Consider the following 15865-nt stretch of genomic DNA (forward strand, 5'->3'; position numbering starts at 1 on the left):
CTCAATGGCCTCCCGAGCGACAAGAGGGTCTGCTTCTGCAGCACAGGACAGCTAGACTCCATACCGCATATTCTCCTGCACTGTCCACTCTACCAGGAGCTAAGATCCAGCCTGCTAACACAAGCTATAGACTCACTGAAGAACCGCAGCGATTCTGACAAAGTGATTTTGCTTTTAAATTGCCAGGACTTTAGCTGCTGCCTTTCAGTGGCAAGATTCCTGAATGAAGTCTGCAAACTGAATGTGTAGCAAACGAGAAGCCCTTTTTTTATTACGTGTACTATGTTTTATACTCTCTGCCATGTTATGCCAATAAAGGCTTATTGTATTGTTGTATTGTTGTTACTCAAGTATATACAGTAATACCATTACTACTGTCCCTTTGCAAGAGTAGTTGGCAGTTCCTCTTTGGCTGTGGCGGTATCATAGTTTCATCTTATAATATCATATACTAATGCTGCACCGTCATACCAGAATTGGTTGCCTTACGTCTGGTGGAATCTCATCTGGTAGAATTTCAGCTATTTTTGCTTCTTCCATGGAGACTCCTACAGAAGGAGAACAATTTGTCAGAAAGCAAATGATAGAGACCTAAACCCCTTCTATGCTACCATATAATCCAGATTATCAAATCAGATAATCCACATTACTTGTTTTGAACTGGATTATATAGCCCCCAGTGGCGATAGATCAGTGGTTCAAATCCGGGGAGAGCCCAGATGAGCTCCCTCTGTAAGCTCCAGCTCCCCATGTGGGGACATGAGAGAAGCCACCACAAGGATGGTAAAACATCAAACATCTGGGTGTTCCCTGGGTAACGTCCTTGCAGATGGCCAATTCTCTCACACCAGAAACGACTTGCAGTTTCTCAAGTCGCACCTGACATGAAAAAAACCTGGATTATATGAATCTACAGTGCCATATAATCTAGTTCATAAAGCGTATATATGGCAGTATAGAAGGGGCCCTAGTTACAGGGAGGATGCAACTGAGAAGGCTCTCTCTCCAAACAGGCCTGTGATGGTGGCAGAACTGGGAAAAATTTCCCCATGAAGACCTTAAGATTCTGGAAGGTTTGCATAGCAGAGAAATAGACAACTGCAAACAGGGCAGGGGCAGCTCTGTCATCCTGTGGATGCCCAGTGGAAAGCAGCCATACATTTCAGCCTGCGCAGAGTGATGTGGTATCACTTCCAAATGAGATTTTGGCTGATATTTGCCTTTCCCTGCCTTTGTGTGTGTGTGTGTCTTTTTTGTTTTAGGAGTTGAGTAGTTTGGGGCTAGGGGAGTGGACTGTTGTCTCTTTGTGCAGTTTTGGGGGATTTGAGGTGGGGCCAAACTGTTCCCAAAAGTAACCCCCCCCCCCTCCATTAAAAATTATATTGGAGAAGTGGGTCTGGTGGGTTTGAGGGCAAATTGGGAGGTCCCATGGGCCATATGCAGATATTAAACAGTCTAGATCTAAATTGTATTTATCCTTGAGAGGCTGCATATGTATCTTTGCATTTTTTGTGGTGGGTAATAAGTAGGTAATTGGCCCATTAAGCTTTCTGTTTTTCCCTTAAGATGAGATTATAAATAAATATATAAATAAATAAATAAATAAATAAATGAATGACCACTCAACCTTGAGAAGGAGTAGATGAAAATCGAGGCACATGGATTTTTTCAACAATTTCCCTGAAGCGAGACATCTGGTAGGGAGAATAAAGTGGTTTAAAACTGAATATAGTGCTTCCTAGTGTACACAACCCCCTGGCCTCCCTGTTGTGATAATTAGTTCTAGAACAGTGGTTCTCAACCTGGGGTCCCCAGATTTTTTGGCCTTCAACTCCCAGAACTACTAACAGCTGGTAAACTGGCTGGAATTTCTGGGAGTTGTAGGCCAAGAACATCTGGTGACCCCAGGTTGAGAACCACTGTTCTAGAACTTCATCATGATTTGTTAACTTGTATTCTCTCTTTGGGATTGCTACTTTATAGACTTCATTAATTAAATCAAACTTATTCTGTCATACCTAATACTAATTAAAATGTAATTGGGAAAGGCTATAAGTAAAACACTATTGCTGCTTATATATGTGATGGCAGGGAAGCATGTTAATTCTTAATTATACAATTTCTTAACTAAAGTGTTAATAATGACTATTCTGCCTAGCTAGCCAGCCAACAAACTCTGAAATGGTGGGTGTTATTGATAAGAAGAGGTAGATTTAAACATGAATGCATAAACAAATAAGCACCCACTCATGCTCCGCAAATGTTATAATCTCTTGCATGATTAATTCAGAGAGCATGGTATTCACTCATGGGAAGGATGCATTACTTGCCCATGACAATCACACCTGAGCAACTTAGAGATGCTTGGTAGCCTTCATTCAATTTTTTTACTATATTTATTTAATCTATATTCTATCTTTCTCCTGGAGCAGGAAACAAAAGCAGTTTCCAAAGACAATAAATAAAGACATTAACATGAACTTCAGGAACAATTAAAATAACCTTTTGAATTATTTAAAAATCTATGTAAAACATACAAAGGTGTTTTTTTAAAAAAAAACATGCCTATAAACGCCTCCTAATGTTCAAAACAGTATATATCATACAAATATGTAAACCAGAGACAAGTTTATCATACCAGTGATGATCAAACCTCCTTGCACAATGGGACTCAGGGCAGAGTCTTCTCTATACACCTTAACCCATTTCTACAAGACGGGGTATTTTCTGTGTCAAAAGTTTCAATATCAAAGCCCTCTAGCACAGTGGGTCTCATCCTGTGGATCCCCAGATGTTTTGACCTTCAACTCCCAGAAATCCTAACAGCTGGTAAACTGACTGGGGTTTCTGGGAGTTGTAGGCCAAAACACCTGGGGACCTACAGGTGAGGACCATTGTGCCTGGCATCTAGTTTTAGTCCAAACAACACCTATCACACAATAGTTTGTAGTCAATTTATGAGTATAGTATGAGTCAATTTGAATATATAGTAGGTACTGCTGGCAAAAGAGAATGGAGGGTAGGGTAGGGTAAGTCGGTTCAGATGTAAGTCGGTTCAGATGTAACACTTCCAGCTCTGAAATCGGGGCAACCCAGCAAAACAATGTTATGGACACACATAGAATCATAGAATCATAGAATCAAAGAGTTGGAAGAGACCTCATGGGCCATCCAGTCCAACCCCCCGCCAAGAAGCAGGAATATTGCATTCAAATCACCCCTGACAGATGGCCATCCAGCCTCTGCTTAAAAGCTTCCAAAGAAGGAGCCTCCACCACACTCCGGGGCAGAGAGTTCCACTGCTGAACGGCTCTCACAGTCAGGAAGTTCTTCCTAACGTTCAGATGGAATCTCCTCTCTTGTAGTTTGAAGCCATTGTTCCGCGTCCTAGTCTCCAAGGAAGCAGAAAACAAGCTTGCTCCCTCCTCCCTGTGGCTTCCTCTCACATATTTATACATGGCTATCATATCTCCTCTCAGCCTTCTCTTCTTCAGGCTAAACATGCCCAGTTCCCTAAGCCGCTCCTCATAGGGCTTGTTCTCCAGACCCTTGATCATTTTAGTCGCCCTCCTCTGGACACATTCCAGCTTGTCAATATCTCTCTTGAACTGTGGCGCCCAGAATTGGACACAATATTCCAGATGTGGTCTAACCAAAGCAGAATAGAGGGGTAGCATTACTTCCTTAGATCTAGACACTATGCTCCTATTGATGCAGGCCAAAATCCCATTGGCTTTTTTTGCTGCCACATCACATTGTTGGCTCATGTTTAACTTGTTGTCCACGAGGACTCCAAGATCTTTTTCACACGTACTGCTCTCGAGCCAGGTGTCCCCCATTCTGTATCTTTGCATTTCATTTTTTCTGCCAAAGTGGAGTATCTTGCATTTGTCACTGTTGAACTCCATTTTGTTAGTTTTGGCCCATCTCTCTAATCTGTCAAGATCGTTTTGAATTCTGCTCCTGTCCTCTGGACTATTGGCTATCCCTCCCAATTTGGTGTCGTCTGCAAACTTGATGATCATGCCTTCTAGCCCTTCATCTAAGTCATTAATAAAGATGTTGAACAGGACCGGGCCCAGGACGGAGCCCTGCTTGTGGCACTCCGCTCGTCACTTCTTTCCAAGATGAAGAGGAAGCATTAGTGAGCACTCTCTGTGTTCGTCCACTTAACCAATTACAGATCCACCTCACCGTAGTTTTGCCTAGCCCACATTGGACTAGTTTCCTTGCCAGAAGGTCATGGGGGACCTTGTCGAAAGCCTTACTGAAATCCAGGTACGCTACATCCACGGCATTCCCCGCATCTACCCAGCTTGTAGCTCTATCGAAGAAAGAGATCAGATTAGTCTGGCATGACTTGTTTTTGATAAATCCATGTTGACTATTAGCGATGACCGCATTTGTTTCTAAGTGTTTGCAGACCACTTCCTTAACAATCTTTTCCAGAATCTTGCCCGGTATCGACGTGAGGCTGACCAGACGGTAGTTGTTTGGGTCATCCTTTTTTCCCTTCTTGAAGATTGGGACCACATTGGCCCTCCTCCAATCTGCTGGAACTTCTCCCGTTCTCCAAGAACTCTCAAAGATGGTTGCCAATGGTTCCGAAATGACTTCCGCTAGTTCCTTCAATACTCTGGGGTGTAGTTGATCTGGCCCTGGGGACTTGAACTCATTAAGAGCGGCCAGGTATTCCTGGACGACTTCTTTCCCAATTTGGGGTTGGATGTCCTCCAATCCCTCATCCACTCCATCTTGCTGAGGTTGAAGACTCTCTTTTTGTGAGAAGACCGAGGCAAAGAAGGCATTAAGTAGTTCTGCCTTTTCCCTATCCCCTGTCAGCATTGCCCCATCTTCTCCGCGAAGAGGTCCTATCGCCTCCTTGTTTTTCCTTTTTCTACTGACATAAGAATAGAAGCCCTTTTTATTGTTTTTAATGTCCCTGGCAAGTCTGAGCTCGTTTTTTGCTTTAGCCTTGCGGACCTTTTCCCTACAGGTGTTGGCTATTTGTTTGAATTCTTCTTTGGTGATTTCTCCCTTTTTCCACTTCTTGTGCATGTCTCTTTTGTGTCTTAGCACAGTTAGAAGTTCTTTGGACATCCATTCTGGCTTCTTTGCACTTGTCCTATTTTTTCTCTTTGTTGGCACGGTTTGCAATTGCGTCTTGAGTATTTCACTCTTGAGAAATTCCCATCCATCCGTAATGAACAGGGATGGACGGTTTGTGTTGATTAGCCCGTTTTCCCAAATTGTATGTGGCACAGATGTGGCAGAATGAAATGAAAGCAGTACCTTTGCAACTGTTTTTTTCTTAGCATACCCAAAGGATGCAGTTACCACTTCCTCCACTGCAAACTTCACCTCTGCTATTGCCATTAAAAGGCCCCATTAATTTCCTAAGTTTTTCTTAAAGAAGGGATACTCAGAGGTGGTTTTGCCAGTTCCTTCCTCTGAAAAATGTAGCCTAGAGCAAATGGTATTCATTGGAAATCTCTCATCCAAGTACATGAGAAAAGACACGAGAGAAGCCTCCTTGCAGGAGTGTCCCCTGGGCAACGTCTTCGTAGACGTAGACTCCAGAAGCGACCAGAAGCGACTTGCAGCATGCAAACAAGCAAGCAAAACAACTAACTGACCTTTTCAGGAAAAAATAGACCCATGTCTGATTCCACAGCAATTTAACTTCAGGAAAGGCAAAAGCTGCACATCGCAAGTGCTGAACCTGACTCAGCACATAGAAGATGGCTTTGAAAGGCAGCAGATCACAGGAGCTGTCTTCATAGACCTGTCAGTGGCTTATGATACTGTAAACAACTGCCTCCTCCTGAGAAAAATGTATAATATCACAAAGGACTACCACCTCACCCGCCTCATAGGAAACCTACTACAGAACAGGAGCTGTTTTGTTGAGTTCCAGGGCCAGAGAAGCAGATGGCGGAAACAGAAGAACGGCCTGCCTCAGGGAAGCGTGCTTGCCCCATCCATGTTCAATATCTACACAAAGACCAGCCACTGCCAGAAGGGACAGAGAGTTCCATCTATGCTGATGATCGTGCCATTACTGCTCAAGCAGGGAGCTTTGAGATGGTTGAACAGAAGCTCTCCGAAGCCCTAGGTGCTCTTACTGCCTATTACAGGGAAAACCAGCTGATCCATAATCCATCTAAAACACAGACATGTGCTTTTCACCTTAAGAACAGACAAGCATCCCGAGCTCTGAGGATTACCTGGGAAGGAATCCCACTGGAGCATTGCAGTGCACCCAAATACCTGGGAGTCACTCTGGACCGTGCTCTGACCTACAAGAAGCACTGCCTGAATATCAAGCAAAACGTGGGCACTAGAAACAATATCATACGAAAGCTGACTGGCACAACCTGGGGATCACAACCAGACACAGTGAAGACATCTGCCCTTGCGCTTTACTACTCTGCTGCTGAGTATGCATGCCCAGTGTGGAACACATCTCACCACACTAAAACAGTAGACGTGGCTCTTAATGAGACATGCCGCATTATCACGGGGTGTCTGCGCCCTACACCACTGGAGAAATTACACTGCTTAGCCAGTATTGCACCATCTGACATCCGCTGGGAAGTAGCAACCAATAGTGAAAGGACCAAGGCAGTGACATCTCCAACTCATCTCCTGTTTGGGTATCAGCCAGCACATCAACGGCTCTACAAGGATCCACAGTTTTCTAAGATCTACAGAGACACTCACTGGAACACCTCAGCAAGCGAGAGTCCAAAAGTGACAGGCTCAAACCCAGAACCTCAACCAATGGCTGATACCCAATGAGAGACTCCCCCCTAGGCACAGAGAAAACTGGGCGACTTGGAAGGCGCTGAACAGACTGCGCTCTGGCACCATGAGATGCAGAGCCAACCTTCAGAAATGGGGCTACAAAGTGGAATCCACAACATGCGAGTGTGGAGAAGAGCTAACCACAAACCACCTGCTGCAATGCAACCTGAGCCCTGCCACATGCACAATGGAGGACCTTTTTGCAGCAACACCAGAGGCACTCCAAGTGGCCAGATACTGGTCAAAGGACATTTAATCAACTACCAAGCTTGCAAACTTTGTCTTTTGTTTTCTTTGTTTGTTAAAAAAGTGAAATACACTGTCTGGTTTGCTCCTGACATGATAAATAAATAAATAAATCCAAGTACTAACCAGGACCAACTGCAAGATCAGACAGGACCTCATTGAGGGCATTTAGGTCCTGCTATTGCCCTCATCTCTGCTATAATCATCACAATTTATGGCAATTAAATACACATGTTAATATGTACTATACCATAAATGGGGAGGAAGAAGGGGGCTGTGTGTTAGGAAAATCTACTGTTCTATCTTCCTTCTTTTGTAACCAGAGAAAATATATTTTGGGGGGTAGGGGTGAGGGAGAGATTTTGAGTGGACAAATGATTGTAGAAAAGAGGGGATTAACAGCACCTCTGTCCTATTCCTCAATCCATGCAACGATATTAGGGGGGGGGGGAAACAAGAGAGAGAAATTACAAAATGCAATTCACAAGTTGTGTGGCTGTCAGTCAGCTGTACCTTACTTCTCTCCCTTTTAAGAAAAAAAAATACCTTTGGTTGAGGAGGTTTTGTTTTTGGTCCCCTTTTTAAGATCAGTTGGTCTAAATATTCCGCCTTCTCACGCCATGTTGACAGACTCCGGTATTCTTTTTTCATTCTCTGCAACCTAAAGAGCAAACCCACCTAAGAAGCCATATTTTAGAAATATTTGAATATCTAAATGTGTAGGTTTCTTTGTCATTAGGACAAAATTATATTCTGATACAATCCATCGTGTTGGTAAATTGGGATACCTTGAAGGAAACCCTTTCAAAGGTACTGCAATTACCAGTCCATCATCCCATTTTTTTTGGTTTGTTTTCTCTGTCAGAAGCAATTTGAGAAACTGCAAGTTGCTTCTGGTGTGAGAGAATTGGCCATCTGCAAGGACGTTGCCCAGTGGATGCCCGGATGTTTTACCATCCATTGGGAGGCTCCTCTCATGTTCCCCCATGGGAAGCTGGAGTTGACAGATGGGAGCTCACCCTGCTCCCCAGATTCGAACTGCTAACCTTTTAGTCAGTAGTCTGCCGGCACAAGGATTTAACCCATTGCGCCATCATCCCATAATCTTGTAAGACAAAATTGGTTTTTCTACTCCTCTTGTAGTTTCACTGGCTAACGGCCAGTTTTTGAACCAAGTTCAAAATGTGTTCAAAGATGATGACACAGGTTTTTCCCATCACTTTTCAACATCACCATATTGTACCTGTTGCTGGGCTAGAGGAGGACAAAGAAGGTCAGTTACCCTAGAACACTACACTGATACAGAAATCATGCAGATTGGATCAGAGGACTGAAAAGGTAACTGTTCTCAGTATCTCAAGCTTCCTTTGAAGTCCACACTATCAATCTGTCTCCCAACTCTTACTTTTTATCAACTGATTTCTTGTGGTGGTTTTGCTACTTATTGGTATTTTATCCTTTCAGTTTATCAGATACCATCTAGACTGAAGACCAGGATCTAAACTGCTTAAAAAACAAAACAAAACAAAACAAGAAAAGTATGACAAAGCCGAACTGCAATGTAGGGGAATGCATCTGAGGGATGGTCACAGTTTGGAAAGTAAAGCTGTTTCTTCCTTGTGCACTGTAATTTCCCCTTTTAAAAATTACACTTTAGGTCAGTTTCTGTCATACAACTCCTAACATAATTCCTGGCGTTAATGATGACCTGAAGCCAAAAAGGTTTCCCATGCGTGCTTGGACTAAAGGAATACAGTATGATTCCTGTACACGCAGGACTGGTACTTGTGGTTTCAGCAATATATCCAACAAAATATGTCCTCTTTAGGAACGTTTAGATCCTCCAGAGATTCAACTGCATCCCTCTGCCAGAAGTAATAATAATAATAATACTATTTATATACCGCTCTATCTCCTCAGGGGGACTCAGGGCGGTTTCCAAGCAACAACATCAAAACATACAGAGTCACAAATTGAACAAAAAAATAACTAACAGCAACATAAGCATGGAATTACCCAACAACACATAATATTAAAAGGAAAAAATCCTGCCTGCTCTTAATGTTTATTTGTTAGGGCATGGAAAAGGAATGGGTCAGAACAATTAAAAGGCAGGGTCAAGACTGATACAAATTGAAATAAGATGGGGCCGGCATTTGGATACAGTACTGTAGTAGGTAAACAACATGGTAATACCTTGGTAATATCTTGGAAGACCTTGAGAGGATACTCTATGGCAGTGGTTCTCAACCTGTGGGTCCCTGGATGTTTTGGCCTTCAACTTCCAGAAATGTTAATGGCTGGTAAACTGGCTGAGATTTCTGGGAGTTGTAGGCCAAAACACCTGGGGACCCACAGGTTGAGAACCATTGCTCTATGGCAGTGTTTCTCAACCTGGGGGTCGGAACCCCTGGGGGGGGGGTCGTGAGGGGGTGTCAGAGGGGTTGCCAACGGCCATCAGAAAACACAGTCTTTTCTGTTGGTCATGGTGGTTTTGTGTGGGAAGTTTGACCCAATTCTATTGCTGGTGGGGTTCAGAATGCTCTTTGATTGCAGGTGAACTATAAATCCCAGAAACTACAACTCCCAAATGCCAGGGTCTATTTTTCCCAAACTCCAACAGTGTTCACATTTGAGAATATTAAGTATTCATGCAAAGTTTGGTCCAGACCCATCATTGTTTGAGTCCACAGTGCTCTATGGATGTAGGCGAACTACAACTCCAAAACTCAAGGTCAAAGCCCACCAAACCCTTCCAGTATTTTCTGTTGGTCATAAGAGTTCTGTGCGCCAAGTTTGATTCAATTCCATCTTTGGCGGAGTTCCAAATGCTTTTTAATTGCAGGTGAACTATCAATCCCAGCAACTACAACTCCTAAATGAAAAAATCAATCCCCCCCCCCCCTTCCAATCGCATCAGTATTCATATTTGGGCATGTCAGGTATTTGTGCCAAATGGGTCCAGACTCCAGTGAATGAAAATACATCCGCACATCAGATATTTACATTACAATCCAAAACAGTAGCAAAATTACAGTTCTGAAAATAATGTTATGGTTGGGGGTCACCACAACATGAAGAACTGTATTAAGGGCTCGCGGCGTTAGGAAGATTGAGAAACACTGCTCTATGGTAACTTCCAATAGAAGTAATTTATTTCAATACGGTTCGCTATTATCCATTGTTTCTTGTTTCCATTATAAGTTCAGGATAGTGTTAAATCTGCACTATCAGTTGTTAGACTTTATCAATACTCCCCCCCCCCCCCCCGCATTTCCTTGCCTTTCTCGGGGTGGTTCTTGTAAAGCCTTCTGAAGACTCATGTAATGTTCTGTCATTTCTGCAGGAGGAGGCAACTCAATATTTCCAACCGTAACATTCAGATCTGGAGATAAGCATGCAGGGTAATCCATGCGCTGTGGCTTGATCGCATTGCTGCAAAATGAGAAAAAGTAGGAATTCAAATATTTGCCACAAAGAATAGTCCCATCCCCCAGCCTTCCTATGCACAGCCCATCAACGCCCAATATGATGGGGGGGGGGGGGGGTGTTTTGGAGCAAAATATCTATGTTCCCAGAAACATTTTGAATGGCAACTGCAAGTCTCTTCAATTCTCCCTACTCATTTTAGGCTAGAAACATATGACCTCCTTTCGCACTCCCTGCCACCAAATGGGAATAGATCTTGGCCAGGTCTGTGCTCCCTGATCATCCTTAGTCTGCTTAATCACAACATAGTTTTATGAAGGAAAAGACCATGTATATGTCCAATGTAGCAAATGTTCTGAATTTTTCCCCCTTTCTCTCAGGTGATAATGTTCAAAGTAAGGTAAGGGGAAAGGTGCAGTTTCTTAATGAGAATGTAAAATTCTGAGAAACACAGCTATTAATAAGCATAATTGTTGTTGCATGTTGTTGTTGTTACTGGAGATGTCACATAAGGGTTGTTGTATGCCTTCAAGTCATTTTCAACTTGTGTACCTTCAAACCATTTCTAACCTATTACAGGTTTTTCTTGTCAAAAAGATACGTTCTGTACCTTTGTTCCCAAGTTGAATTGGTATGTAAGCTGAACAAGTACATTTTAAGTGTAACTCCAGCAAAAAAAAAAAAAAAAAAAGTTTTGGGAAAGGTTAATAGTCCCATTGTTTTGTTGTCTATGCCTCTGTTCAGAAAATTTCATCTCACCGGCTGTTCCTATGACAATTGGATTTTGAATATTTTGGGTTGTTGTGGAAACAAGGATTAGTAATAAGGTTTCAGTGGAGACACTCGCTCTGAGGATTACCTGGGAAGCAATCCCACTGGAGCATTGCAACACACCCAAATACCTGGGAGTCACTTTGGACCGTGCTCTGACCTACAAGAAGCACTGCCTGAACATCAAACAAAAAGTGGGCGCTAGAAACAATATCATACGAAAGCTGGCACAACCTGGGGATCACAACCAGACACAGTGAAGACATCTGCCCTTGCGCTATGCTACTCTGCTGCTGAGTATGCATGCCCAGTGTGGAACACATCTCACCACACTAAAACAGTAGATGTGGCTCTTAATGAGACATGCCGCATTATCACATGGTGTCTGCGCCCCACACCACTGGAGAAATTACACTGCTTAGCCGGTATTGCACCACCTGACATCCGCCGGGAAGTAGCAGCCAATAGTGAAAGGACCAAGGCAGAGACATCTCCAGCTCATCCCCTGTTTGGGTATAAGCCAGCACGTCAACGACTTAAATCAAGACATAGTTTTCTTAGATCTACAGATACACTCGCTGGAACACCCCAGCAAGCGAGAGTCCAAAAGTGGCAGGCCCAAACCCAGCACCTCAATTCATGGGTGATACCAGATGAGAGACTCCTTCCTGGGCACTCAGAAGACTGGGCGACTTGGAAGGCGTTGAACAGATTGCGCTCTGGCACCACGAGATGCAGAGCCAATCTTAAGAAATGGGGCTACAGGGTGGAATCCTCGGCATGCGAGTGTGGAGAAGAGCAAACCACTGACCACCTGCTGCAATGCACCCTGAGCCCTGCCACATGCACGATGGAGCACCTCCTTGCGGCAACCCCAGAGGCACTCCAAGTGGCCAGATACTGGTCAAAGGACATTTAACCAACTACCAAATTTGCAAAATCTGTGTGTTTTTTTTCTTTTTCTTTTTAATCTGTGTGTTTGTTTTGCTGTTAGAATTGTAATACAATGGTTGCTGATGACATGATAAATAAATAGTGGAGACACTTTTTCCACATGATAACACTTGCAGAAGTGAATTTCCCTTCCAAGGGATAGATTTCCTCTCACTTCCTGTCGTTTCACCTCCATTCATTCGTAACTAACTTGGAGTCGTATGTAAATCAGATGTTTGTAACTCGGAGACTGCCTGTACTGTATTTTCAAATATTCTAAAATGGAATTACTGGCATCTTGTTCAGTAGTTACAAGAATACAAGCTGAACTTACAATTTTGTAATTGCTTGGGGATGCATGTTTACATAACCAAATGTTTTCAGCTTTGCAGAGTCCCAACAGAGGAGTAAGCAGGGGACTGTAGATGAGGGCACAGCACTCGCCAGTCATGAAGTGCCTTGAGATAAGAAGTTGCAATAGGACTGCAAGGAGTCTCTCCAGCTACCCGTTTTTGGCAAGCCTCCAGCTGAAAGCACCACATATTTCATTTTCCAGGTCCCTGATATGCAACACCTTGCAAAGTTTTTGGTTGGGGAATTTCTAGCCAGTAAGGTCAGGTTTTTTCAGACATAACTATGATATGGGAGCTCTGTCTTTAGCAATGAAGGATCTTCATCATTATGTCTGCATACAGTGAGTCGTTGATATCCATTGGAATTTGTTTCCGGGACTCCCCACAGATGCCAAAATCCATGAGTCCTCAAGGCTCACTATATACAATGGTGTCCATAATATAAAATGGCAAAATCAAGCTATTTTCAAACGATGTGGATACGGAATCCATGGATACTGAGAGCCAACTATATCTATACAACATTATAAGATAGAATTCCATTTAATCCATTTGGACTTAATCTACGGTTTTATATCAAGAATAATTACGTGACAGTATCTTTTCTGTTTTCTGGTGGTGGAACTCGCAGAAACATGGAATATGCCACAGACTGAGCTGGATCCGCCCCTGGCAGTTTCAGCTGCAGAATGAAACCATACACTGAAATAAGTAACAGTACAATTTTGACTGTTTATAATGCATAAAACAATGCCTTTCATGGACCCACTTTCCCAAATATACAGGCTGTGAAAAATAAGTTGAGAAGACACGCACCGGGATTGTGGCACAGCTGGCTGAGTGTCAGCTGCATTAAGATCACTCTGACCAAAAGGTCATGAGTTCGAAGCCAGCTCGGGTTGGAGTGGGTTTCCAACCAATTGTGTGTAGCCTGTTGTCGACCTTTGCAACCCGAAAGACAGTTGCATCTGTCAAGTAGGAAAAATAGGTACCACCTTAAAGTGTGGGGAGGCTAAATTAACTGGTTTATGAGGCCATAAAGTAGACTCCAGCAAAGCATTCCAGCGGGGAAGCATGCAGGGAATGTGGAAGTGCTTCATCAGCGTTGCAGATGGACAATGAAAGCGACAGCTCCCCTGGCGGCCAGAAAAAGTTAAACAGCCTCTGTGTATGTCTGTATATGTTTGTATGTCAAAAATTGGCATTGAATGTTTGCCATATATGTGTACACTGTAATCCGTCCTGAGTCCCCTGCGGGGTGAGAAGGGCGGAATATAAAAGCTGTAAATAAATGTTTTCAGAGATTCTCTTCAAAGATTTCGTGAATTACTGCTTCTGCTCATTGCATGGGAATTGTTCTGGAATTGCAGATCATTTTCCATTGGCTTTTTGGCTGCATCTCTACTATATTATGAATTGACTGAACAAATGGCCAGGTTGGCAGGACAGAATTACACTTTAACAAGAACTTAGCAGGAGGTGAAAGCCTTCTGTCAAATCTCAATCCATTGTATACATCCAGTTCTATGATTAGAGAACATTAATTTCTGAGTTGACGTGTAATTTGCAGTTTACGGGGAGGGTACTGGGCTTCAGGATTGTTGAGTCTTTTTCAACCTCATCATTCAAATTCAAATCATCTACAGTAGTAAGAAAAAGAAAAGCAACCTGATGTGAATACCCATATCCGAGACTTCCATAGCAGAACATAAATTCCACCTCTGCTGTGCAGAAAACCTAAAACCATAAACATAATATTTTTAGTTGAGCAATTTATGCTGCAATTTAAAATTTTAATTTATTTACTATTTATTTACTGTATTTATACCCCGCTCTTCTCAACCCCGAAGGGGACTCAGAGCAGATTATGGCAACATTCAATGCTGCATCATACAACAAATAATAAATATAACATATCAAATTATAAAACCATTAAAACATATAAATGCAATAAAACATATTAAAACATTGTTTTAACAGAGCAGAAGCTCCATCAGGGGAAGAATGAGATGCAGTGTTCACTCAAGAGAGGGCTCAGGTGAATCAAGGGCCATGGCTGGAAGAAACAAATGTTGGTATCTCTGTGCTGACCTAAGGATGCTGAAATCTAGGCCAGTCAAGATAGAATCTGGCAGCACCAAGAAGCTGAGTCTCCAGAAGCTGAGTGAGTCCCTAGAAGCTGAGGTAGCAAAGGAAACAAACACTGCCCCTTCCCTCAAAGCTCCTGGTGATGGTCCTTCGCATCTTGCTTCTATATTTATACCCTGTCCTTCTCACCCCGTAGGGGGACTCATATATAGGCAGCAATTCGATGCCATATGGACACACATAGTAAAATAAACATATATATTAGAACAATCATTAAAACATATGAAACCTTAAAACCACTTATTTTAAATCACATAATCCAATATCATAGTCTGAGGCCATTCCAGGTTGTCGTTGCACTAATCCATATTCTCTTTTTGCACTGGTAGATTACTAACCAAATGCTTGGTCCTACACCCACGTCTTTAGCCTTTTCCTAAAGGTAAGGAGGGAGGGGGCTCATGTAATTTCCCCTGGGAGGGAGTTCCAAAGCCAAGGGCCCACTACTACAAAGGCCCTGTCTGTCGTCCCCACCAACGGAGCCTGCGAAGAAGGTGGGACTGAACGCAGGGCCTCCTCAGACGATCTTAACCTCCAAGATGGCTCATAGAGGGAAATACGTTTGGACAGGTAAACTAGGCCAGAATCCTTTAAAGCTTTATAGGATAAAGCCAACTTTTTAAATTCTGCTCGGTAGCAGACTGGCAACCAGTGAAGCTGACGCAACAGGAGGGATGTCCTCTCTCTGTCCTCCAGTGAGCAGCCTGGCTGGACTACTTGAAGCTTCTGAACAGTCTTCAAAGGCAATCCCACATAGAGTGCATTGCAGTACTCTATTTGAGATGTAACCAGAGCGTAGACCACTGTGGCCAAGTCTGACTTCCCAAGATACAGGTGAAGCTGGCGCACAAGTTTTAATTGTGCAAATGCTCCCCTGGCCACTGCCGAAACCTGAGGTTCCAGGTTAAGCAATGAGTCCAGGAGATCTCCCAAGCAGCAAACCTGTGTCTTCAAGGGGAGTGTAACCCCATCCAGCACAGGCTGTAACCCCATACCCTGTTCGGTATAAAAATATTACCATATGTATAATTATTACAATTGCAATTCAAATTAAATTACTAGTTAGCTATTGTTCAGGTAGCTAGCAGTTCAATCACCAGTGCAAAAAGCAACACTGAAAGAGGGACGCCTTGCTTCTTTCCACAAGTAAGCATTATTTCTTTAGGATCTTGTCTATT

The 15865-nt window shown here is 43.1% G+C and overlaps 1 protein-coding gene across 1 annotated transcript in view; it reads right to left on the reverse strand.

Annotated features, from left to right (window-relative positions):
• The window catches only part of C2CD6 (C2 calcium dependent domain containing 6), a 52232-nt gene that overhangs the window by 22047 nt on the left and 14320 nt on the right, over positions 1-15865 (reverse strand). The window contains exons 7-12 of the mRNA XM_067463781.1: positions 14208-14276; positions 13130-13221; positions 10336-10488; positions 7600-7714; positions 1628-1694; positions 490-548 (exon numbers count right to left, since the gene is read on the reverse strand). Coding sequence (XP_067319882.1) covers positions 490-548; positions 1628-1694; positions 7600-7714; positions 10336-10488; positions 13130-13221; positions 14208-14276 — 555 coding nt within the window. The remainder of the gene's footprint in view (positions 1-489; positions 549-1627; positions 1695-7599; positions 7715-10335; positions 10489-13129; positions 13222-14207; positions 14277-15865) is intronic.

The sequence above is a fragment of the Anolis sagrei genome, chromosome 1, assembly GCF_037176765.1.
Source record: "Anolis sagrei isolate rAnoSag1 chromosome 1, rAnoSag1.mat, whole genome shotgun sequence".
NCBI lineage: Eukaryota > Metazoa > Chordata > Lepidosauria > Squamata > Dactyloidae > Anolis > Anolis sagrei.